The sequence below is a fragment of the Saccopteryx bilineata genome, chromosome 2 (assembly GCF_036850765.1).
Source record: "Saccopteryx bilineata isolate mSacBil1 chromosome 2, mSacBil1_pri_phased_curated, whole genome shotgun sequence".
Lineage (NCBI taxonomy): Eukaryota > Metazoa > Chordata > Mammalia > Chiroptera > Emballonuridae > Saccopteryx > Saccopteryx bilineata.
Window position 1 is genome coordinate 270,037,304 of NC_089491.1, and position 25,810 is coordinate 270,063,113.

Here is a 25,810-nt window from a genome sequence, read left to right on the forward strand (position 1 = left end):
GGGACTAAATCAGAGTTAGATGCCCCCTAGAGGGTCCTGGGTGCCCCAGGGCTGCCCGGCACCTGTAGGCTGGACTCCAGCCTGGGGATTTCACTGTGGAAACTCTTTTCAAGGAGAGCAGGAGCCAAGCAGGGTGAGAAGCAGCATCCCCAGCCCGACCATCCCGTACCTAGGTTATTGTCTGTGAGAACCTCTTTGACCCTCTTGGTGATGGAGTATGTGTCCAGCTCGGGGGACATGGCCACGATCTCTTGGATGCCCCCCGTGGCCTGGCTGCCCGAGTATATCTTCCCACTCAGCGAGGAGCTGGAGCGTCCTTCCGGCTGCTGGTTCTCCTTGCTGCTCTCCAGTGTCAGGCTCAAGGGCTCCTGGGAGCTCTTCTCAGGCTCCATGGGGCTAGGGGGTGGGGACGGTGAGGACCTTGGTTCGGTGGGACTGGCTGTGGGCCACAGAGAGACAGAGAAGGTGGTTACTGCCATCTGGCATAGACACATGCGTGTGGGCAGTCTTGTTAGAGCCAGGAGTCGGCCACAGTCTATTCTGCAACCACCTTAATAATATCTTGGGCAAGGACCACCCTAAATGGGAAAATAAGCAGATGGAAATTTAGCCCAGTGGCACTCACCCTGGGAGGCGCTGGGCTGCTGGCCGATGGCCTGGCCGAGCTGGTCCGAGAGCCACAGCTGCATGCGGATGAAGGGCTCCCGCCCCTTCTGTGTCAGCTTGCTCCATGGCTTTGGCCGTGACAACATGTCACTCACACTGCCCTGCGACAGGCCCAGCACCTGGGCATGGGTGGGGCAGGAAGGCTGGGTCAGCAGGTCCCTGGGACATAGGCCATCACTTCTCTCCCCCTAAGACACTGAGGGATCAATGTCTACTCTGTCCCCTGAGAGTCAGGGCTGCCTTCACTTGTCCTCACTTCCCAGGAGCCTGCTGTGTGCCTGTGCTGCACCCCTGCCTGCACCCTCCCATTGCCCTACATGTAAAAGTCCTACCCCTCAAGTGCCTCCTCCAGGAAGCCTCCCTGTGCTTCCCACTTAGGTGACTTCTCCTTCCCCTGGGCTTGCCTGTTTTCCTGCTTCTCTGCTATGGGGAGAGGTGATGTTAACCTACTTAACCACTGGTACTGCAGGGGCACCGACTCATCGGGAGACCCCTGGCTGGGCTGAGCCCTAAGCACTGGCTGGACCAGTGAAGGGATGGAGGAGGGGGCTCAGTGGTTACCCCTAACCAGACGGAAGTGTCTCACTGCTCTAACAACCACAGAACTGAACACCAGCCTTGCCCATGGCAGCCCTCCCCGTCCCACAGGGCCCATAGCAGCCACATGCAGAGAAACGGGCTTCTGAGGTCACAAGGACCTGGGTCTGAGTCCTGCTTCTGCCCTTTTCTTGCTCACACATGCTTCTTTCCAGACCATGGACGCTGGGGGCTGGGTCCTCAGGTGTCCTTGTTCCCTGGGGCCCCTTGCCCTGAGCCCTCTACCCTCCCCCAGCCCTGTCCCCGTCCTCACCTTCTCCCCAAAGATCCTCTGGCAGATCCCATTCTTGGCCAGCTTCTCCTTGACCTGGCGTGTCAGCTCCAGCGTGTCCACCTCACGGTACATGTAGAGCTCATACTGCTCTGGGGTCAAGGGCGGCACAGTGGGCTTCAGCGTGCGGGGTACATATGCTGGGTAGTAGGCCAGCCGCCCGCCGCTGCCTGACTCGGGGCTGCCCCCCTCGGCCTTGAGCTCACCCAGCCTGGGGGGCTCGTCCTCACCCCCAGCCGCTTCGTCCTCGGGGGCCGTGGGGGCCTCGTCCCCGCGGGGCCAGGCCCTGCCGTTGGGCTGGCCGGAGTGGCTGGAGGAGGAGGAGGAGAGGGAGGGTGAGACGGAGGCGTAGGGGCGGCTGAGCAGGCCGCGGTCAGAGGCCCAGTGCTGGTCGAAGTAGCCAGCGTCACCGATCTCCGACTTGACCTTCCGGATGATGCTCTGCACGAAGGCGGCGGGGGACAGGACAGTGAGGGGTGTTTGTGTGGCACTGCTGCTGGTCCCCCCGCCGCCACCGCCACTGCCGTCCTCTTGCTTGACGTAGGTTGGGGCCCCGTTCTGGCTTGCAGCTGCCAGCAAGGGCCGCTCTGGGGGTGAGGGGGGCACCGAGCGGCCCCGGGGGCCGGTCTCCATCTCCAGCAGCGCTTGCTGCTGCGCTTGCATTTCCCGGCGGGCCTGCTCCAGAATGTTCTTGATGGCGTCTTCTGAGGTGCTGGCAGGGGTGGTGCCACTGGTGATGCTCACTGGGGCTGTCGAGGTCTTGGGCTCACCTGTGGGGTGGATGACAGGGGGGCCAGAGGCCCATCATCAGGATGTGGCTCAAAAGGCAAAGATGGTCACAGCATCAGTATTTATACCAGCATAATTTCTGTGTCCATCAGTGGGGGATTGGTTAAGTATATTATGGCCTTCTGTTTCATTTATTCTAACAGCAATATAATAGCATGAACCCAAATGGCCATGGCGGAGAGAATGGATAATAAATAGCAACATGGGCACATAATGGAATACTATACAGCAATGAAAAAGAAGTCACTGTGCAAAAACTACACATAAATCTAAACATAACCTTGAATGAAAACAGCAAGTCTCAGAAGGTACAGAGTATAAACCACTTTCTATAGAGCTCCAAAACAAACAAAATAAACAATATATTATTTAGTGAAAAACCTTTTTAACAAGAGTAAACAAAAAGGAACAATAGAACAGCGCCCCTCTCTGCCTCTCCCACGATGGGTTCTTGACAGCTCTGGATGGAACCAGATCAACACAGCCCTTTCTCTACTGTGCGTTCTCCACCCCAGTTCCCACAGCCCCATTAAAAATAATGTTGATGGAGGCCTTGGCCGGTTGGTTCAGCAGTAGAGCATTGGCCCAGCGTGTGGAAGTCCTGGGTTTGATTCCCAGCCAGGGCACACAGGAGAAGCGTCCATCCACTTCTCCATCCTTCCCCTTCTCCTTTCTCTCTAGCTCTTTCTTTCCTCCCACAGCCAAGGCTCCATTGGAACAAAGTTGGCCCAGGCACTGAGGATGGCTCCATGGTCTCTGCCTCAGGCGCTAGAATGGCTCTGGTTGCAACAGAGCAACACCCCAGATGGGCAGAGCATCGCCCCCCGGTGGACATGCTGGGTGGGGCTTGGTCGGGCACATGTGGGAATCTTTCTGCCTCCCTGCTTCTCACTTCAGAAAAATACAAAAAAACCCCACAACAAAACATTTCAGTGGATTTCCAGTTAAAATGTATTACAACAATGGAATATTATTCAGCCATAAAAAGGAACGAAGTGCCTGCTACGACATGGAAGAATCCTGAAAGCATGATGCTAAGTGAAAGCAGACAAACACTTGGAGATCAGGGAAGAAGGGGACGGGGAGTGACTACTAAACAGGTACAACGTTTCTTTTCGGGGTGATGAAAACGTTTTGGAACTAGATAAAAGTGGCAGATGCAGGACACTGTAAATATAGTAATAAATGCTACTGAATTTACTATATTTAAAATTGTTAATTTTGTTATCTGAACATACAGTGATATATGCCTGTGGTAGAGAGCGAAGCAAGCACACAAGTAAGATGGAAATAAAGATCCCGTCCAATCTCTCTCCTGGAGGCACCACACAAAATATTCTCACGTGTCTCCTCGTGCTTTCCTACTCCACGTACGGGACGATTATACTCGATATGGGAGTGTAGCCTGGTTTGCCCCCACTTTGTTCCTGTGTGCATTTCCCCCCCATGATTAAGTGTTCTCTTATCTTGAGTGACCGCCTGCCGCACTGAAGGGACCACCTCTGCTTTCCTCACCCGATCCCCCACTGCTCGGCATTTAGGTTGTTCTCCGTCTGTCACTGTTGTGACAATAATAAAGGAAAAGCTTGTGTATAAATCTCTGTGCCCCATCTGGACATGCTCTTTGATTCCCAGAGGTAAAACTCCGAGTTGGAGTTCATTTCCTCCCTGGGGGGCTGCTAGCTGTTCTCTGCTTAGTTATCATTCACTCTTGTCAGGGGTGTGGGGCCATAATCTTGGCCTAGTTCCTCTTGCTGAGCTCTTCACAGAATGGAAACCTCCTGGCTGGCTCACCTGTGCAAATGTTGCCTTTCTAATTTCCCTGTTGCCTTGTTTCTGAACCCCCAGTGGAGAAAGCACTGTATAGGGAGTTAGAAGATTGGGGTTCTCCTTTGGTCTCTAACTGTGAGCATGTCTCCTCCCCCCACCGGCCTCAGTTGTCCCATCTGTTTAGTGGGAGAGTTAAACTGTTTCCCATGGTTTTTTTCACCCCAATATTGTATTTCATTCACTCTGCAACCTGTGTTGAACACACAGTAAATGTTCACTGAATGGTTGCCTCTTGGTACATGAGTTGACCAAGACGAAATTAGTGTGTACCCAGTAGGAGAATGGCAGACTATATGGGTGGGCATTGCTGGTTCCTAGCAGGGTAAGCCACCCTCCACCCCTCCCAGGGACCAGGCTCCCTATAGCAAGCAGAGGCTTGGGAATCTGGACGCTTGCTCTGAGTCACCACCAGGGGGCAGAAGTAACTGCAAAAGAGAGTGGGAGCGCTGAAACCTGTTCTAAGTTAGCTACTACTGTGCTGGGTGTAGGTAATGCAACTCGGTCCCTGGCTGAAACAGGCCTCCAGACCAGTGGGAAGGACAGCCACATCAGTAAACTGTAACGTGAACAAACGCAACAAGAGGGACATAATAACAACATTAACTGTCACAATGGCTAACTTTTCAGGGGCACCTTCTATATGCCAGGCCCTAGGCTGAGGGTTTGCCAGGCCTTATCTCATTTGAACCTCAGACAACTTGAGGAATTATTAACACTGTCCTCATTTTATTATTTTTTAAGTTTTAAAAAACTTTTAAATTACTTTTTAATTTTTTTTTTTTTTTTTTTGTATTTTTCTGAAGCTGGAAACGGGGAGAGACAGTCAGACAGACTCCCGCATGTGCCCGACCGGGATCCACCCGGCACGCCCACCAGGGGCGACGCTCTGCCCACCAGGGGGCGATGCTCTGCCCCTCCGGGGCATTGCTCTGCTGTGACCAGAGCCACTCTAGCGCCTGGGGCAGAGGCCAAGGAGCCATCCCCAGCGCCTGGGCCATCTTTGCTCCAATGGAGCCTTGGCTGCGGGAGGGGAAGAGAGAAACAGAGAGGAAGGAGGGGGGGGGTGGAGGAGCAAATGGGCGCTTCTCCTATGTGCCCTGGCCGGGAATCGAACCCGGGTCCCCTGCACGCCAGGCCGGCACTCTACCGCTGAGCCAACCGGCCAGGGCCACTTTTTAATTTTTTTAAGTGAGAGGAGAGGAGATAGTGAGACAGATCCCACATGTGGCCCAACTGGGATCCACCTGGCAACCCCTATCTAGGGCCAATGTTCGAATCAAACAAGCTATCCTCAGTGCCTGAGGCCAACACTCAGACCAACTGAGCCACTGGCTGCAAGAGGGGAAGAGAAAAAAGGAGGAGAGAGAGGGAAAGAGAATCAGATGGTTGCTTTTTCTCATGTGTGCCCTGACTGGAATTGAACCTGGGACATTCACATGTTGGGCCGATGCTCTATCCACTGAGTCAACTGGCCAGGACTGTCTTCATTTTAAAGGTGAGAAAATAGAGGCACAGAAAGGCTAAGTAAAGTCGCCCAGCATCACACAGCTAATAGAAAGTAGGGCCAGAATTTGCAGCAAGGCAAATCCGGCTCCATGACGCCCAGCATATAAATAATTTGGGGGGAATCCAAGGAGGGGCAGCATCCAATCCATCTGTACAGGGGTGGGGGACTTCCTGGAGGAGCTGACTTCTGCACTTGGTCATAAAGTATGAGGCGTCGTCCAGGGGAATGGCATCTGGGATGAGGATGGCATCGGGGATGGAGATAAGCACGACTAAGAACAGCTCACGTGAGAGGCGTGCAGGGATGGGGAGGGTCTGAAGCCTGCCGAGGACATGGGATTTTATCCTGAGGGCAACAGGAGCCGTGGAAGGACTATGAACAGTAATGTGACCATGCATGTGCTCTAGAAAGATCCCTTTGGCGTCTGGGTAAAGTGGGGCCCAGAATGTCATTGGCAAGATGAGCGAAGAGACTATCGCAACGGCCTCACTAGCGGTGGTAATGGCTCACCAGGCTGGTGGCAACTGGGATGGGGGGGCAAGTCTGCAAAAGACACTTAGAGGGGGTGCTGACTGGCTGCTGGGGGTGAGAGGTCAAGGATCAGCCCTCACCTCACCCTGGGTTTCTAGCACCATCTGTGACAGGTTCCCAGCCCTGAGTGGGGGAGGGGGAGGAAAAGACACGTTGAATTTGAGATGCCAGTGGGGACCCTGATGGACATGCCTAGCACTTGGCTTGTGGCTCTGGAACACTTGAGAAGTGACCCCCCACAAAGACATCAATGCCCCCATCCTTGGGACTGGTGAATGTCACCTTATGTGGCAGAGGTGTCTTTGCAGATGTGGTTAAAGTTAAGGATCATGACGTGGGGAGATTATCCTGAATTATCTGGGTGGGCCCTACATAAGACCAAGGGTGCTTGTAAGAGGGAGTCAGGATGATCAGAAAGAGATGGAATGGGCTACAATGCTGGACTTGACAGGCAGGGAGGGGCCAGGAGCCAAGGGACGTGGGCGGCCTGAGAAGCTCGAAAAGCTGAGGAGACGGATTCTCCCCTCGAGCCTCCAGGGGGAACGTGCCCTCCAACTCCTTCACTAGCCCAGGGAGGTGCACTTTGGCCTTCTGACCCCTAGGACCCTAAGATAATAAATCTGTGTCATTTTCGGCCACCCGGTCTGTGGCTAACAGCAGCACTAGGAGATGAGTCCAGCACCCCTGGGAAGGTGTGGAAGGCTCAATCTGAGAGGCAGGAGAAAGCAGACAAGTGTTTCCATGGGAACTAGAAGGTACAGATACAAGGAGGGTGAGACCGACAGTCAGGGTGAGGCTCGGGCCCCGGTGTCTTTGATGAGCTCCCATGTGATTACTGGTCACTGTATGTCCTGAAAGTTGAGGACATCCAACAGTGCTGACCAGTGCTGTCAGAACTGTGAGATGAGGGAGGCGTTCTGAGTTGTGCTGTCCCATACGGCTGCCACTTGTCACCCGAGCAATGTGGCTAGTGTGCCTGAAGAAGCTGTGACTTTAATTCATTTGAATGGATACAGACACGTGTGGCTAGTGGCTCCATATTGGAGAGCACGTTGGCACTTTCCAGGCCTAGACCCTGCCTGGCTGCGGACTGGGAGAGAGGCGAGGAGGTTCGAGGTGTTTGGATCTTGTCTGGGTGGACAATGGGGAGAGGGGGGCTGAGGCCTTTGCCTGCCTCACTCACCCCCCTTCTGTGACTCGATCTCCTTTTTGGCCTGCTCCAGGATGCTCTTGATGGCGTCGTCTGAGCCTGTCTCTGGCGTGCGAATTCTTGGGGTGATACTGCCTGGGAGAGGCAAGGAGGCATCTGTTGTGGGGACCTGTATGTTGGGGGTCAGTCCCTGGTGCTGGGTGGGGTTGAGTGGCTGGGCCAATCCTCCCAGGGCCGGGGCCAGAGGGGTGGGGGCCAGACTGTGAGTGTGAGCAGCAGGACTCCCACCCAGCTAGCCAATGTAACACTCTGCGGACCTGCTGGGGATTTGGGCTTGAGATAACAACAGAAACAGCCATGATGGCCGCCGCCACCACAGCCTACAGTTCTCAAGCTGGTACTTTGTGCTTTACACTCACTAAACTGCCCCTGGGGCTGACAGGTGGGCAAGATGAGATGCAGGAAGCTAAAAGTGAGTGGTGGAGGCCACCCCACGGGCGAAGAGTGGGACTGGGACTCTCTCAGGTGTCCACAAGGCCCAGCTGGGGCCCTCTGTGTGGATTAGCCTAAAAATTGTCTGGCAAGCTTGGTGGGTCACCCAGGCGACTCGCTGAGGTAGACTGAGGCCCCGAGGTACACAGGGGACCTGCCGGGGCAGCTCCTGAGACCTAGCCTTCCCCACCATTGTTGAGTTGCCCCATGAGGGCCAGGTGGGGAGAAAGGGCAGCCACAGGCCCCAGAAGGAGGCAGACAGGGTGCTTTCCCTACTTCACAGAGGGGGAAAGCAAGGCACAGGAAGGCAAAGCTGCCGGCCACAGGCCGCCAAGCCGGGCTGGCTGAGATTGGCTCTGAACACAAAGCCCGTTCTTAGACCCAAGCTGCCCTGTGCTGGGCGTGGCCGTTGGAGAGAGTCGCCAGCACTCACCTCGCTGCCGCACCTGAATAGTCCTCAGGGCCAGCACGTTCTGCTCGTCTGACAGGAACTGCTTCATCTTGATGAAAGGCTCCTTGCCCTTCACCGTGAGCTTGCGCCAGGGCTTGGGCCGGGCCAGGATCTCACTGACCGAGCCCTGCGACAGCCCCAGCACGTAGTGGCCGAACACGCGCTGCCCAATGTTGTGTTTGAGCAGCTGCTCCTTCACCTGGAACGCGATCTCTGCCGTGTCCAGCTGCTCTTCCTCGGCCCCAGCCCCGGCCATGCTGCCCCCACCCCCATCAACCGACTCCAGGCCCCCGGGGGGCTCAGGACCAGGGGCTGGGGTGGCAGGGGCTGTTGGGGGCTTGGTGCCATAGAAGGCTGGAGGGAACACCAGCAGGCTGCCCACCTCTCCCTTGAAGGCGGCCGGGGGCATCATGTGCTTAGACAGCAGCACGTCCCCTGTCAGTCTCTCCCCTGCTGCCAGGCCAGGGAAGGGGGATAGCGAGAAAGTCTGGGGGCCATCGGGGCCCAGGCTAGAGCCCAGTAGGGGCTGCCCAGGGCCTGGGGACAGGGGGTCTTCCAGCCCTGGCGGTGGCGGGAGCTGTGAAGGAGACAGGTAGGACTGTTCCGTGCCCAGAGAGTCCTTGATGGAATCGTCCTCTGAAGGGTCTTCCTCTAGAGAGAGACAGACAGACAGAGGGAGAGAGGAGAGACGGAAAGCAAGACAGAAGCAGATGATGTGGGGGGAGAGAGAGACAGGTAGAGAAATAATGAGAGACACAGACAGAGGTAGTGAAAGAGAGGCAGAGAGAAATTACATGAGAAAGAAATCAGGTATTGAGAGAGAGAGAGAGGGAGAGATACAGATAGGAGACAGAGACAGTGGAAGACAGAGAAAGATACAAGACAGAAATTCAGAGACAGGGAGAAGAAGTGGGAGAAGAGGGGAGGGGGAAAGAGGTGCTACAGGCACCCAGAGCTGACATGGGTTGTTCTGCCAGCGACCCTTCCCCCCTCCCCCCCTCCCCGTCCTTCAAGGTCTGGGCCAAACATCTGTTCTGGGGAGACCTCCCTCCTGTCATGAAGAACGTCAACTGAGCACTTGTGATAGGCTCTGTACCTCGCCCCGGTTGGGGGGAGTTTGGATTAATCCCCCTCCAGCAGGAGGGCCCATTTCCAGGGCTCCCCATGGACCTGACCCTGCCTTCTCCATGAAGTAGCCCATCACAGTCCCTATTTTCAGATGTGGAAATAGAGGCAGCAGAGCTTTGGCCGGGGCCACACAGCTAAATAGTCATGGAGTCACCGTGTAGGGAGAAGGGGCAAGTGGCCGAGAAGGTGATCTGGGAGTGAGCAATGTCTGTGTGGAGGCGCGCCATGGGTGCCCTCTCTGTCCTGTGACCTCATACCCCTGCCCAGGAAGGCCCAGGCTGAGTGCAGCTGGGTGTTCCTGAGTGTGTATGTGAACATGTGTGGACAGCCTGTGGGCCGGCTGCCTGCTGGCTCAGCCACAGACGATGCCCAGCTCGGTGCCAGGCACACGGCAGGTGTTCATTCAACATGCACCCCTTGTCTTCATCCCGCTCCTGCCCAAGCAGAAGGCAGTGGTCCATGGGCATGCAGGAGGGCAGAGACCTATGGCAGCCCCACCCAGCCCCTTGGCAACAAGAACATCCCCTCCCTTACCAGGGCTGGCCAAGAGACCCGGCTTCTCCAACAGAAACTTCTGTGCGGGGAAGAAGGCCTCCTTTGCCATGAGCAGAGAGTCCTCAGGCTTGGCCAGGCTCTGCGGAGACAAGAGGCTGGGCTGAGAGGGCATGGCTGGTGGAGGGCCCTCGGGGGCAGCCTGCCCCATGGGAGAGTGGCTGGGACACTCACCTGTGGAAGGCAGGTGCTGGAGGCCAGCTTCATGGCTTTCAGGATGCTGCCGGAGAGAGTGGGGAGTGTGAGATCAGCCACATCCTCCGGGCTTGGGGAGAAACCTTGGAGGGGCATGCTCCCCGGCCCCTCTTCCCTGACTGAGAACTGCCCTCCCCTGTGGACCCCGCAGGATGCTGGGCTCACTGCAAACATGGCTTTGAGGAGTGGGCGGACGAAATTAGCTGCACTGTAACCAGGGGCGGCGCTGCGCTCTCCGACTTCCACGCGGGCCCCCCCACCCGAACTTATCCTGTCAACACACCTCCCCACCCCCCCCACCCCCCCGGGGCACACCGCTGCCGCTGCCTACAAGCCTGGCTTTCACGTTCTCCTACAGGCAGCTCTTGACGCAAAGGACCAAGCATGACGCCCAGGGTACCAGTGCAGAGCAGACAAGGGCAGCACAGAGTGGGGTTTGGTGGGAGGGAGGATGGCGATGCACTTTGCCAGGGAGCTCTGGCCAGGGGAGAGGGCGGGGGGCCACATTCTGCCTAGTACCTCAGCTCTGTTTTAATTTCTTCATAGTCAGACTGTGCCTGGAGCTTCTCTTCCAGCTTCTAGAGGAGCAGACAAAGATGGTTGGGCTGGACAGCCCTGCCCTGGGATGCTCCGCCCACCTCCCTGCCACCCCCTCTGGCCCCAGCCCAACCTCGATGGCCTCGGACTTGGCTGTGAGCTGCTGCTCCAGGTCAGCGATCTGGCTGGCGGAGGCCTCCTCCAGCTCTTGCAGGGAGTTCTGGAGGTGCTGCACGTCCTTCAGCAGCCGCAAGATCTCCCGGTCCTTGGAGGCCAAGGCAGCCTCGAGCCGTGGGCCCGAGCACAGCGCGAAGTTCACCTTATCCTGAGGATGAGGGTGGCTCTGAGGGGCTGCAGGGTTGGCTTCCCCACCCCTGAGCCGCAAACACAATGGGAGACCCAGCTGTGGTGCAGTCCTGGTGCTGAGCTCCCCAGAGTGACGGGGCCCCTGTGACAGGCCCCTGGCTTTCCTCCAGCCGCCTCTGAACCTTTGCGTGGGGGTTGGACCCACCAGCCTGGATGCCTCGCCTTCTATTCCTGAAACTCAACAGGCGGTGGTGGGGGAAGTGAGCAGGGAAGGTTTTCTGGAGGAAGATGTGTCTAGGCCGAAATGAAGTTCCAGGATACATTAGTGATTTGGAAGACTGCTTGGCGCCTCCACTAGAGGGGAACATATGTGCTTCCAGTTGTTGGTATAGATGCAGGAGAAACGCAGGTCCCTGTGTACCAAGACACTGTTCACGGCAGCCCTCTCTGTAATAGCTCCAAACTGGAAACCCTCAAACAAGAGAGTGTGGTATCTTCCCACTGGAGTACTACACAGCAATGAAAATGAATAAACAACAACTACTCCAACCAACATCTCCCAGATACAATACAGAGTGAGAGAAGCCAGGCACCAAGGTATGTGTGTGTGTTATTCAATTAAGATCAAATAAAAACATCGGCAAAACCATCTGTGCTGTTAGAAGTCAAGGGGTAGCCCCTGGACGGCGACCCAAGGTGGGGCTTACTGAGGGCTGGGTATGGTCTTCTTTATCTAGATGCTGGTCATGGGATGTGTTCGTCCTGAAAAATTAATGTGCTGTATACTTATGAGGTGCACATTTCTCTTTATGTATATTATACTTCAGTAAAACACTTGTTAAAAAAGAAAAACAGCTGGGTAGCCTAGTGGGTTAGAGCGTCACCCCAATACACCAAGGTTGCAGGTTCAATCCCCAGTCAGGGCACATATAAGAATTAACCAATGAATGCATAAATAAGTGGAACAACAAATTGATGTTTCTATCTCTCTAAAATAAAAAAGTTAAGTTAAAAAAAAAAAGACAACAGAAAAAAGAAGTAGTTAGCAGGGTGAGGAAGTGGTGGGATAGGGTGCTCCCAGCAGACGGAACAGCACGAAGGTTTGGGTTTCTGGAGCAGGTGCAGGGTGCTCCCCTTCCAGGCAGTAAGAGACCCGTACAGTTGGACCCGAGACTCTGTAGCCACAAGCCGCATGAGGGGTGGTGTCCCCCCACCCCCACCCCCCGCAAGCCCTACTGCTTCTCTAGATTTTAGGAAATGGTCCCTTTGTCCTGGATGAATATGAAGAGGCTGCTGTTTGAGGGAACCTGAAATCAGGCTGATTTTGAGCTCAGTTACAAATGAATCTAAGAAGCATTACAAAAACAAAATAAAAATCTACCACTGCCAACCCTGGGTATTCTTCCATGGAGACAAATGACACTTAGAACAGGAAGCAGATGCCATTAACACATTAAATTAATTAGCATTGAGCGCCACTGTTATGCTTAGAAAAGCTCCCCGACCCCGAACCAGCCAAGTTCCCTGTGGCTGATTAGCACAGGTATTTGCTGGGTTCCACGGGGGTTAATTAAGAACCATCAGCAAACTCTCTCTCAGGTATCCCCAGGAGCTCTCTCGCTCTCTTAGTCTCTCTTGTGTTCATTCTTTGTGTTGTGCTGACATCCATGCACATTGACACATGTACACTGCCTCCTGGGACATAGACACAGGTGGACACACCTGTGGACACAGCACACACTGACACACATACCTGCCTGAGTACCCATGCTGACAGGTGCACACAGAAATACACAGGCACCAAGGAGACACACTCATACTTGTATCACCAGACACATACAGACATCTATGTGCTCAAAAAGACCATATGCTCTTGTGGTCAAAACCCTAGACACACCAAAACCACACTAATAACAATAGTAGTAGTAGCACCAAATATTTACTGAGCATAGACTGAGCCAAACACCATTTTGGGTACTTTACATGTAATCTTCTCATTAATCCTATAATGTAGATTGTACTTGTACAGATAAAGAAACTGAGGCACAGTTAAAGATGGTGGTCTTTTTCCAAAGGTCACAGACACACATTCCAATATTCAAACAGAAAGACAGACATAGACACATGGCCTGTGTATCAGGGCGTCAAGGATTAAAATTACATCAGTCACTTCAGGTTCCTGGGTAGAGGGAGCAAATTACCCTGGCGTAGACAGTTATGATGTAGGGGATTGTGAAGCTAATGTCTCTTATGCAGAGATCTGGAAGTGGACCAATTTACAGAATCCAGGGCTTTCTGAGAGAAGGGAGGAGACTCCTAATACATGACAGAAGGGTAGTTTGGGCTGGTTCTAAAATGACCTCTAGACCTCAAAGGGACACCAACCAGGAAGAAAGAGAAAGACCAATCAGACTTAAAGAGAAAACTCAGGGTTGATGATAGAAGATGGACTCTTTGTAACATGTGGCTCTTTGGGAAACCACATTGGAAGCACCCTGGCATGTTTTGGGAACCAATGGCTGATTGTGAACGTTAACCTCAGATCCTGGTATGTGGCCCCATTTTGTTCTGGGTCTTTAAGAATATTGAGAACCATTCACCCATGCATTCACCAAGAAGCATGAGATCAGTGGTCAACAGCGACACTTGGTGGCAGCCACTAAAAATGCACAGCTGTGGCCCTGGCCGGTTGGCTCAGTGGTAGAGCGTTGGCCTGGCGTGCAGAGGTCCCGGGTTTGATTCCTGGCCAGGGCACACAAGAGAAGAGCCCATCTGCTTCTCCACTCCACCCCCTCTCCTTCCACTCTGTCTCTTTCTTCCCTCCTGCAGCCAAGGCTCCATTGGAGCAAAGATGGCCCGGGCGCTGGGGATGGCTCCTTGGCCTCTGCCCCAGGCGCTAGAATGGCTCTGGTTGCAATAGAGCGATGCCCCGGAGGGCCAGAGCATCGCCCCCTGGTGGGCAGAGCATCGCCCCTGGTGGGCATGCTGGGTGGATCCCGGTTGGGCGCATGCGGGAGTCTGTCTGACTGCCTCCCCATTTCCAGCTTCAGAAAAATACAAAAAAAACCACAACTGCACAGCTGCTCGGATTCATGGTCCCACCTCTCCTGCCCTCTTGCCCAGTGGGCATCCGGCAATAGGAATGAATAATCCTCTTCGGGCTGAGTAGGTTCCTGGCATTTTTGAATTTTTGAAAAATTGGGACTGAAGGGATTGTCAAAGGAAGATACTGGACTTTCAGTTAATCAGGATGTATGGAAGTTTGAGCTTGAAAAGTTAAAAGAGCTGGGCTGTATTTCTACCCTTAGATGGTTGAAGCAAGTCATAGTAATTATGTTTAACTACATAGTGACCTTGGCAGTTAAGATGCTACATCCACTGTGAACATACAGGGACTCACACATCCAGGGGCATAATTTCACATAGATGCACACGATCAACCCACATATTCATACCCACAACACATAGCCCTTCCTAACCTTTTCCTCTGGCCCTCCCATCACGCTTACCCCACCGGGGCCCTGTGGGGAGCAGCAGGCCAGGCGGATGGAGCTGTTGACAGAGGCGAGTTGTTCCCGAAGACTTTCCACCTCCCGCTGGGCAGCCTCAGCTCTCTGGAGAGGAGAATGAGACAAATGTGGTTAGGAGGTGAGTGGGCCACACTGGATGTCACGCTGGCCCTCCACTGTCTCCCTGCATCATCTCAGGCATGGGCTGGAGAGGCAGGGCTCTGAGGGTTTGGGGTCCTACTTTTTGGGTTTGGGACCCTTTGGTTTTTGGTTCCCCTAAGGTTCTTGAGATCTCGAGAGGAGTCAGAACACTCCCAATCCAATAGGGCACAGAGGGATATGCTGTCTTGATGGGCAAGTTTTCACACACTTCCAGGCCCCTTCTGTCTGCCAAGTAAGCTGCAGGCCTGTCTGGTTAGAAGGTAGGTTTGTCCCCAGCTCCCAGGCCACTAAATGTGGAATCCTGGATGGGGCATCTGCTGGGGTTAGCTTCCCAGCCCACAAGCTGTTGCAGACCCCTGGGCAAGTCACTTCCCCTCCCTGGGTTTCAGTTTTCCGTCTGTGAAATGGGGGACATGACTGCCCTGGCCAGTTGGCTCAGTGGTAGAGCGTCAGCCTGGCGTGCAGAAGTCCCGGGTTCGATTCCCGGCCAGGGCACACAGGAGAAGCATCCATCTGCTTCTCCACCCCTCCCCCTCTCCTTCCTCTCTGTCTTTCTCTTCCCCTCCCACAGCGAGGCTCCATTGGAGCAAAGATGGCCCGGGCGCTGGGGATGGCTCCTTGGCCTCTGCCCCAGGCACTAGAGTGGCTCTGGTTGTGACAGAGCGACACCCCAGAGGGGCAGAGCATTGCCCCCTGGTGGGCAGAGCATCGCCCCTGGTGGGCGTGCCGGGTGGATCCCGGTCGGGCGCATGCGGGAGTCTGTCTGACTGTTTCTCCCTGTTTCCAGCTTCAGAAAAATACAAAAAAAAAAAAAAAAAAAAAAAAGAAGAAATGGGGGACATGAAACATATCTACTGCAGAGGCGTGCTGAAACCCTTCCAAACTAGAGCAAGGCAGCTTACTGAATTGGGTCTCTTGGGGGAGCTTACCTCTTCAAACATTTCAGAGAAAAAAAAAAAAAAAGCCTGGGAGGAAGCACCTAAATGTTAACAACACAACCTCGTGGCTTTGGGGAGAATTCTGTACTTTGTCACTTCCTGGGTGTGCGACCTTGGGCGAGAGATTTCACCTCCCAGCTTCAGTTTCCCTATCTGCAAAATGGGGAGCATACAAGCAACAGTCTCGCAGAGCTGCTCTCCAAGGAAGTGATTTGGGAAGCCCCGACTCATTAGGCGTCTCAGCTTGGTGCCCGACACGTATAAATGTGTCAGTAACGGGTTAACTTTATTAACATCGACAGGGTATGTGGGCTCTGGAGCCATCACTTGAAAAATTAAAACAGCTGTGGCTTTACTTTTACCTTCTGCTGGTGACACAGGCCACCGGGGTATGTTTCACTTACACACTGGCCTTCACAATCAAGATGCTTTCCCCACTCTGTACACACGGAGAATCACACACATCCACTGGTTAACTTATTTTTAATGGATTTATTTGTTTATTTATTGGAATCCTGCCTCATTCTCGAAAAGGATCAAGTCAGCTTTGTTTCAGGGGTGTGTGGGGTGGTCGAGAAAATAGTTTTGTTCCTGCCCAGTTAGGGTGTTCCGAGCAAATGTGACGAAAACTTGGGATCTGAGCTAAAAGACAAGCCTCGGAAGTCAATTTCTGGCTGATGAGCTGGTGAGAACTGCAGAGATTTAGAGATTCACCTCCCAGAAGGTACATACGTGTTTACGTTTGTGGGGGAGGGGAGTGACCCAGGCTGTGGAGAGGTCCCCTGTGTTGGAGAGCAGAGTTTGTAGCTATCAGTCTTATCTTCCCTCAGAGAGAAGCTTTTGCATTCCAGATGCTAACCACCCAGAATCCTTGCCCTTCTGTTCCCCAGGAGAGAAACTTACCTCCCTTTCTCAGAAGATCCCTCGGCTATGTAATTACCCAGATTACTATTTGGGGTCCCTCACCGACAGTGCACACTGTGGCGCCTGGAGGGTGACACTTGGTTTTCATCTCACCCTTCCAGGGTAAGAATTGGGGCAGACTGACATGGTTATGGCTATGTGAGTGATAATATCGATCTGCTCTGCTCCGGAATCCTCTCGTTCACATCCAGGATATTAAAAACCTATTAGTTTTGACATTTATTTTCTTCTCCACACTTTTCTATAATAAGCAGGTTTTAGTTTTATACTCAGAAAAAATAGACATAAAAAAATATTTCATGTTGAAACTACTCTAAGATCCTTTTTCTCTAGCCTGGCTGGCAGGGATCCAGAAGTCTGAGGACACAGGGTGCCCGCATGGCTACAGGGACAGGCCCCCTCCTGCCATGCTGGAGTGGGTAAAGAGTGGTACAACCCTGTGGAGGGCAGTTCAGCCACATCTGCCGAATTATAAACACACAGACACTTTGCCCTGTAATCCCACTTCTGGGAATTTACCCGATACAGTGACTTGGGCATGTACGAAATGGCATCTGTACACAGTTATTCACTGCAGTATTGATGATGATGGTAAAAGACTGGAAATACCATAAATGTTCACCAATAGGGGATTAGGTAGCCGGGGGGTGGGAGGGTCGGCAAACTGCAGCTGCCGCCCATTTTGTAAGAACAGTGTTGCTGGCACACTGCCACGCTCGCTTGTGCCCACATTGCCCGTGCTTACAGAGACCTGCAAAGCTGAAATGAACTGATCCCTGATCCTTTCCGGAGCATGTGCCATCTCCGGGCTGAGATGGGGATGTGTCACACGGAGCAGGGCTAAGGAGCTGGGAAACAGAGGGGCTGCTGTGAATCCGCACACGGAATGAGCTCTGAGCAGCAGGGAAACTAAGGTTCAGGAGGGTGTGCATAGTGTGATATTGACTTTTGTTTTAAAAAGGGGTAAAAGTAGATATATTCATGGGCTTGTGAATGGAGCTCTGGAAGGAGACCCGGGGCCCAGGAAGAGGAGGGGAGGCGGAGCTCGCTGGTATGCCTCCTTTATTTTCTGAGTTTTGAACTATGCAAGTGGATTACTTATTTAAAAAATTAACCTGGAAGTGCTATTCTTTTCCAAATATCCTCCGCAGGGGGCCACGTCTCTGCTGTGCCTTCTCCTGGAACTCAGGGTTGCTGGGCATGGCGCCCTGGCTTCAGTGGCCAGCAGCACCATCCCCTCCAGGCCTTCCTCAACCACCCCCAGGGAAGTGACCACTTGCCCTGTCACATGGCTGCCTGCTGCAAGGAGGTGGTGGGCCCCCAGGCCCCCAGACTGGACCCACGGGGCCATGCCTCACTGCTTTTTGGTGTCCTGCCCGGTTTGCCCACCTGATGATAGCACATCTGAAGCCAGAGGAAGCCGGACGAGGGACCCCATTTATAAACGTGATAACTGAGACTTGAGAGACTGAAGGGCTTGCAAGGACGTCCGCTGTGACTAGGAGGTGGTGCCCAGGGAAGGCTGGGTCGCCCCAGTGCTCAGCTGGTATGGCTGGGACCAAGTGAGGCGGCTGCAGGAGACCCCAGGTAGGCAGGGAGGGAGAGAAGTGGGCCCAGGCTTGTCCCTTGTCACTACCTCCAGCTCCTCACTCAGTGTGGCTGGGAGAGACCCACGTCCCAACTCAGCCTGGAGATGGGCACTTTGACTGGGATCACTGGCCACTGCTCTGTTTCCCTTCTTCTGCTGCCCAAAGACACCGGGAGAGCCTCCCACCTCCTGGCCACTCCTGGCCTCTGTCTGGGTGGCTCGCTGTCTGGAATGCCATCCATTCACAGTCTGGAAGGCTGGTCCGGTCTCAGCTCCACAGCCTTCTTCCGGGATGTCTTCCCTGACCCCTGAATCCGGGTCAGGTACCCTTCCCTGACCGTTGCTGCCTGGATTGTCCTATTTCTGAGGGTTATATCCGCATCCTCGCTCTAGGAGCTCAGGGACTGGGTACCAGGCATCTCCCAGCCCCAGCCCTCTGCATGGCACATGGTTCAATAAGTACCAACTGAGCATAGCCCTGTCCTCCTGGCCTAGCCTGAGACTCCCACGATGTGCAAAATGAGCCCCCAGCACACGTCTCCTTACCTGATTAGCTTTCTCCAGGTTGGTCATGATCAGGCCGACCTCATCTGCCCTGAGACAGAAAGACAAGGCCCTGAGGAAGAGAATCTGGACAGCGCCAGGGCCCCTCCCATTGCTCCTTAGTCAGCGTCTGCCAGGGCCATGCTCTAACTTTCCTCCAAGCACCCAGCACAGCCCTGGGTAAACAGCAGGCACTAAGTGTTTGTGGACTATCAGATGTTTCAAATCCTGAAGAAACACCAAGTACAGAGTGATTTAGGTAGATGACACTTGGCCTGAGGGTTGGACTGTGCAGGTGAAGGACAGGGACAGCCCCTGAAGATGGGGTGAGGCGCAGGCTGCTATCTGGTAGACCCTGCTCAGCCTGGGACCTGGAATGCTACTTACAGTCTGTGGTACATAAATGGCACAGCAATGACCAGTGTGTAGCCATGTGCCTCTGGGGGTGGGGAGTAGAGGGTGCATAATGAAGTGTGTATTCCAGGCAGAGTTAGAGGGAGAGGGAGTGCCAGACAGGGTCAGAAGGAAGGGTTCCCCAGAAGGGTCAGAGGGAGGGGCTGTCTGGCAGGGTCAGAGGGAAGGGCTGTCTGGGATGGTCAGAGGGAGGGGCCGTCCAACAGGGTCAGAGGGAAGGGCTGTCTGGCAGGGTCAGAGGGAGGGGGCTGTCTGGGATGGTCAGAGGGAGGGGCCATCCAACAGGGTCAGAGGGAGGGGGCTGTCTGGCAGGGTCAGAGGGAAGGGCTGTCTGGCAGGGTCAGAGGGAGGGGCTGTCTGGCAGGGTCAGAGGGAAGGGCCGTCCAACAGGGTCAGAGGGAGGAGGCTGTCCGGCAGGGTCAGAGGGAGGGGGCCATCCAACAGGGTCAGAGGGAAGGGCTGTCTGGCAGGGTCAGAGGGAGGGGCTGTCTGGCAGGGTCAGAGGGAGGGGCTGTCTGGCAGGGTCAGAGGGAAGGGCTGTCTGGCAGGGTCAGAGGGAGGGGCTGTCTGGCAGGGTCAGAAGGAAGGGTTCCCCAGAAGGGTCAGAGGGAGGGGCTGTCTGGCAGGGTCAGAGGGAGGGGCTGTCTGGCAGGGTCAGGGGAAGGGGGCTGTCTGGCAGGGTCAGAGGGAGGGGCCATCCAACAGGGTCAGAGGGAGGGGGCATACCTCAGCAGGTGTTCACTTACTTGGATGCCGCCTCCTCATCATATTTCCGCTGCAGCTCCAGCAGCTCTGTCTGCGTGGCCTTTAACGCTGGGAAAAAGTAAAGAGCCAGGGTGAGGCCACCCACCTCCAGGGAGGTCGAGCCCACTCCTGCAGGGCCTGGAAGGCAGAATGAGGTCTAGGGTAGTGAAGGAAGACCATTCTTTCAGTTAGAATTTGTGACAGGTAGTGAGTTTCATGCCCCTAGAGGAGCTTCAAGCTGGTGGGAGGCATGTGGAATGACTGGGGTGGCGAGGGCAGCAGAGATGACCCCTCTATAAATCTCAGAAGACCCATGTGGGTCTTCTGTCCTATGTCGTGGGGTATGAGCTTTCCAGCACCCTTAGGTCACTCCAGGATCTGGGTAGGACAATCCACCCATAGCTCACTCACCTTGAGGTCCAGACCTGGCAGGTGAGGGGAGACAGGGTGGAGTAATGAAGTCAACTGATACAAGTATATTATAATAAATGAGGTATTTCTCATAAAATTCCAGATTTCTGAGAATTGAAGGGATAAGGGGATAAGTTACACTGGGCCATAAGGCAGTGCCTGGCTGGTGCTCAGCCATGGCCATCTCATTAGATAATGCTGAGTTTTCTAGTTTGCCCCAGACTCCACCCTTTCCTACTGCCTTCCCTAACCTGACAGCCTTGGTTGCATGCTGGGCTGCTAAAGGTCATATATTTGCTACTGCTATTTTAATTCTATAATATTTCAAACCTTCTCTCCACAGTAGTATGGCCTCCAGAGGTCGGGGCTCAGACCCTGACTGGGGAATGTGGGTCTTTTCTTCCCCTTCCTAAACTCTCTTCTTGCCCTCTGGATTCTAAACACCTGAGCTTGTGTTCATAGCATCAGTGCCTGCCTCCGCCACCCCCTGGTCTGGTGGGGCCAGGGTGCTTTGTGAGGGCTGGGGCCACATGCTACATACATACCTGAATGTAGGACCTTGATCTTTTCCTCTGCCTCCCCCAGTCTGGCTGCCAGAGTGATCTGTACTTCTTGAAGGCCCCTGCGAAGAGACCGCTCCTGCTCATGCCAGCTCTGCTCATGTCCCTGTGGATGGGCCTTACCTGGACCCCACCCCAGTTTCTTGCCCCCTTGCCTATTTCCTGTAATCAGTATCTCTGTCTCAAACACAACGCAGCCCATGTCCTTAGACTCAACATCCAGACATTAAGCTGCCTTGCTGCTGACACGTGGCCCCACTCTGGCTGGCCCAGTTAAGTTTCTGGCAGCATTCTGGGGGGAGGGGCTACAGTAGCCAGCAACCTCACCTCCCTACACCTCAGTTTCCTTGTCTACAAAATGGGGTTCTGATGGTCCACCTCAGGGGGTGTGTGAAGCATGCTCAGCATGTCACCTGGCACCCAGTGTTTCCTCAAATCATTACTATCACTGTTCTGGGAGGCATTTTTCCCTCTTTGGCAGAAGTTTGGGATGCCCATCCAGCCCATCGGGGCCTAGCATGGGTGCAACGTGAGCATCTCGTCAGAGAAAAAGAGGCCCTACCTGGACTGGTGGAGGGTGTAGGCAAAGCCAGGGCCTCACATCATCAGGTTCAGAGACTCTGGGGGAGGAGCTCCCCCAGAGCTCCCCAGAGCACCCATCCCCTGTATATCTGCAAGGCTCACTCCTTTGCCTCAGTCAGGCTTTGCTCACCTTCCCAGTGAGGCCTCCCCCAATTCTATTTAAAATGGCAGCCCTCCATCTCCTCCTCCCCCTTCCCTGCTTTATTCTTCCTCACAACCCTGATCATCATCTAATGCAGTGGTCCCCAACCCCTGGGCTGCGGACTGGTACCAGTCCGTGGGCCATTTGGTACTGGTCCACAGAGAAAGAATAAATAACTTACATTATTTCCGTTTTATTTATATTTAAGTATGAATGATGTTTTATTTTTTAAAAATGACCAGATTCCTTCTGTTACATCCGTCTAAGACTCACTCTTGACACTTGTCTCGGTCACGTGATACATTTATCCATCCCACCCTAAAGGACGGTCCGTGAAAATATTTTCTGACATTAAACCAGTCCATGGCCCAAAAAAGGTTGGGGGACACTGATCTAACACATGTTCACTTCATTTTGTCTTATTTATTTGTGTCTTCCTCCCTAGAATGTAAATGGAGCATGGAGTTTTGCACATTTTATTTATTGCTATGTCTCTACAACAGTGGCTGGCACATAGTAGGTGGCTACATAAATGTGTGAAATGAATAAATGAAAGGATAAATGTATCACAAAACTGTCCTAGAAATACCCCCAGAATCCAGATACTATTGCCACGACACCAACTGTAAAGGCAAGCATTCTGACACCCCCCCCTCTGTGTGAGTGCCATGCTGAGCATGTGCAGGTGTCGCCTCAGTTCATTCCCACACCAGACAAAGACTTGATAACACCTGTGATGGTCAGAGTTATGTGTTCCCATGGTGAGGCTGTAGTACCCACTTGTCCAGTCACACACTAGTTTAGGTGTTGCTGTGAAGTATTTTGTAGATGTTGTTAACATCTACAATCAGTCAACATTAGTAAAGGAAGATGTTCTCAATAATGTGGCCGGGCCGAATCGAATCAGTTGATGGTCTGAACAAAACTGAGGAAGTACAGCCTCAAGACTGCAACACTGACTGCTGCCTGACAGTCCAGCCTGCTGGCCAGATGGACCAATGTGGACTTGCCAGCCCCAGCTGTGTGATTTAAGTCCTTCAAATACGTCCCTTAAGTACTTTTTTTTTTTTTTTTTTTGTATTTTTCCGAAGCTGGAAACAGGGTGGCAGTCAGACTCCCGCATGAGCCCCACCGGGATCCACCCAGTATGTCCACCAGGGGGCGATGCTCTGGCTCTGCCGTAGCGCCTGAGGCAGAGGCCACAGAGACATCCTCAGTGCCCGGGCAAACTTTGCTCCAGTGGAGCCTTGGCTGCGGGAGGGGAAGAGAGAAACAGAGGAAGGAGAGGGGGAGGGTGAAGAAGCAGATGGGCGCCTCTCCTGTGTGCCCTGGCCGGGAATCGAACTTGGGACTCCTGCACGCCAGGCCGACGCTCTTACCACTGAGCCAACCGGCCAGGGCCCCTTAAGTACTTTTAAAAAATCCCACCGGCTCTGTTTCTCTGGAGCACTCAACACTGCCATTAGCCCTGTTTTCCAGATGGGGAAATGGAAGCTCAGGGAGGTGATACGACCTGCCTCAGGCCGCTGAGCTGGAGCTCGAACCCAGGCCTGTGTCTCCGTCTCCCGCCTGCATCTGGATTCCCCAGCTGTCCCGGGAAGGGGTGACCTTCCTGCCCTCCCCACTCACTTTTGCTTCTCCGTCTCATTTCTCTGCAGCAAAGCTTCTGTCAGGAGGGCTTTGTTGGGAATGCCTGGGAGGCGGCACCCCTCGGTCAGCGTGGGTCCAGCGGGGGACGTCCCCTCTCTCTGCTCTGGAGGAAGAAAAAGATGGAGAAACACCCATTGTTTGGGCTACTGTCTGCAAATAAGATTGATCAAAAGTGCTGTGAGAAGAATCCATTTCCCGAACTCAGTGCCGGGGAGAGCGCAGCTGCCGGGACCTGGGGTCAATGGGGCCAGCTGGGCGGTAGCTGTGAGTGCGCATGCGCGTGCACGTGTGCGAGAAAGTCAAGTTCCCTTCCTGCCAGCCTCGCACAGCGTGCCTAGAGGGCAAAGCCCTTGGCCCTCTCAGACCTGTCCCTGCCTCTTAGGCCTTCTTATTTTTCTTTAAAGTCTTGGTAAAATATACCGTATTTCCCCATGTATAAGGCGCACCCTAATTTTGGGATCTGAAATTTGAAAAAAAAATGTATTACATAAAGTTATTGAACTCAAGTTTCAGTCATCAAAAAATTTATACAACTCATCACTGTCAGAATTCCCATCCATTAGCTTGTCCTCATCTGTGTCTGATGATGAATCACTGTCTTCAACAATGAGCACACAAACAAGCGTGAAAAAGCGGGAAATGCAAGTAAAATATCTACAATTACTGTATAATACGCACCCAGTTTTTAGACTCCAAAGTTTTCATAAAATGGTGCGTCTTATACATGGGGGAGATACAGTACATAACATAAAATTCACCATTTCTAAAGTGTATAGTTCAGTGACATTTAATATAGCTATGATATTGTATAATCAGTACCACTAATTCCAAAACATTGTCATCACCTCAAAAGGAAACCAGTACCCATTAAACAGTCACCCTGGCAACCACCCGTCCTGAAATATTTATTCTCTGGCCCTCTACAGAAGAAATGGTAATCTTGCAGAGCTGAGATGAATCCTACTCATTTGTTCCTTAGACAGTGATCCCTATACTGGACCCTTCCCCTCTTTCTTACCACCTGAAATCCTATAGAGCAATGGTAGTCAACCTACCACCCACTAGTGGGCGTTCCCAGCTTTCATGGTGGGCGGTAGCGGAGCAACCAAATATTTTTATTTATTTATAAATAAAAAGATAGATTTAACTATAGTAAGTTATTTTATAAAGATTTATTCTGCCAAACAGCAAAAATCTGACATAAAGTACTTGGTAAGTAATTATTATTATATGCTTTAACTTGCTGTAACTCTGCTTTATAAATTTTATAAAGTTACTTCCCTACTTTATAAAAAGGTTTTTTTTTTAATTTTATTTATTCATTTTAGAGAGGAGAGAGAAAGGGAGAGAGGGAGACAGAGAAGGAGAGAGAGAGGTGAGAGAGACAGAGAGAGAACGTGGGGAGGAGCTGGAAGCATCAACTCCCATATGTGCCTTGACCAGGCAAGCCCAGGGTTTCGAACCAGCGACCTCAGCATTTCCAGGTCGACGCTTTATCCACTGCGCCACCACAGGTCAGGCCTTTATAAATCACCATTACTGTGGAACTGGTGGGTGGTTAGAAAATTTTACTACTAACAGAGATACAAAAGTGGGTGGTAGGTATGAAAAGGTTGACTACCCCTGCTATAGAGCATCCCCTTCAAACAGATCAAGCCTCTGGGATTTCAGCAGAAGTGTACCTCCTGTATCTAAAATGATCAAGTTGAGTTCCCTGCACACCCTCCTTCCCAACCCATGGTAAGGTTTGGCTGCCGAAGACCCACAGACTAGTTGTTTATGATGGATGTCCAGTGAAGGCCTTATGAGTACCTTTAGGGCTGAGGAGCTCGGGGTGCCTTTTCCACGAACTGTGGAGGTTTCGTGGTGGCTGCCTGCTGGTGTCAAAGCTGGAGGGCTGCAGTCTGTCGTCTAGGCTGCGTGTCGCCTCAAATACAGGCACAGGGTCTGCAGAGAGAGAGAACTGGGGCTTGAGGGATGCCCAGGCTGAGGCTGTGGGGCCTGGCAGGTCCCTCCAAGGGGAGCTGGGTTGGGCGGACAATCCATAAGAGCTGCCCTGTCGCTCTGATGGTGTAGGGGAGCAGTGTGGTCTTGCTGCTTTATGAGGGAGCAGCCTTTTCCAGGCACCAGCTCAGGGGACCGTGTGCTGTCCCAATGGTGGCGGGTGTCCTGCACAGCTGGGAACAGTAATAACAATAATAACCATCACCGTAATTGCATTTTCCAAATTCTATGGTGCCATCTGTGGCAGCCATGAGACTGTGTCTTGCATGCCTCCAACCACAAGGAATGTCACTGAGCAAGGACCCTGCTCTGAAATTCATCAGTTTGAGGTTGGCCTTCCCAGAGGCCTTTCTAGACAAGGCTTGTAGGCAGCGAAGAGAACAACAGACATGCTCCTGGGGACGTGGACTGCTCTGAGGGCACAGGACTCCCCCAAGGCCTCTCCTAGGGCTTCCTTAGGCTGTCTGTGGCCTGGATTCTTCCACCCAGTTCTCCTGGCTCCCTCTCTATTTTTCCTTCCCTGTGTTTCCTCATAGCATCCTTGCACATAGACTCCTTAGGGTGCTTCTTAGGACCTGGCCTAACATACCCTCATTTTTGACACACAGGTTGATTAAATAATGGCTTTTCTGGAAGT

At 53.2% G+C, this 25,810-nt stretch overlaps 1 protein-coding gene across 2 annotated transcripts in view; it reads right to left on the bottom strand.

Moving 5' to 3' along the window:
- The window catches only part of CUX2 (cut like homeobox 2), a 230,326-nt gene that overhangs the window by 8,417 nt on the left and 196,099 nt on the right, over nt 1-25,810 (bottom strand). The window contains exons 5-19 of one of the 2 annotated variants that reach the window (XM_066260586.1): nt 24,982-25,116; nt 23,149-23,272; nt 20,781-20,857; nt 19,827-19,893; nt 18,670-18,718; nt 14,512-14,616; nt 10,830-11,021; nt 10,679-10,737; nt 10,139-10,184; nt 9,947-10,046; nt 8,267-8,935; nt 7,375-7,476; nt 1,517-2,304; nt 626-785; nt 170-439 (exon numbers count right to left, since the gene is read on the bottom strand). In XM_066260586.1, the coding sequence (XP_066116683.1) occupies nt 170-439; nt 626-785; nt 1,517-2,304; nt 7,375-7,476; nt 8,267-8,935; nt 9,947-10,046; nt 10,139-10,184; nt 10,679-10,737; nt 10,830-11,021; nt 14,512-14,616; nt 18,670-18,718; nt 19,827-19,893; nt 20,781-20,857; nt 23,149-23,272; nt 24,982-25,116 (2,943 nt within the window). Of the gene's footprint in view, nt 1-169; nt 440-625; nt 786-1,516; nt 2,305-7,374; nt 7,477-8,266; nt 8,936-9,946; nt 10,068-10,138; nt 10,185-10,678; nt 10,738-10,829; nt 11,022-14,511; nt 14,617-18,669; nt 18,719-19,826; nt 19,894-20,780; nt 20,858-23,148; nt 23,273-24,981; nt 25,117-25,810 lie in introns of both variants that reach the window. The other variant, XM_066260585.1, reaches the window with a different exon arrangement.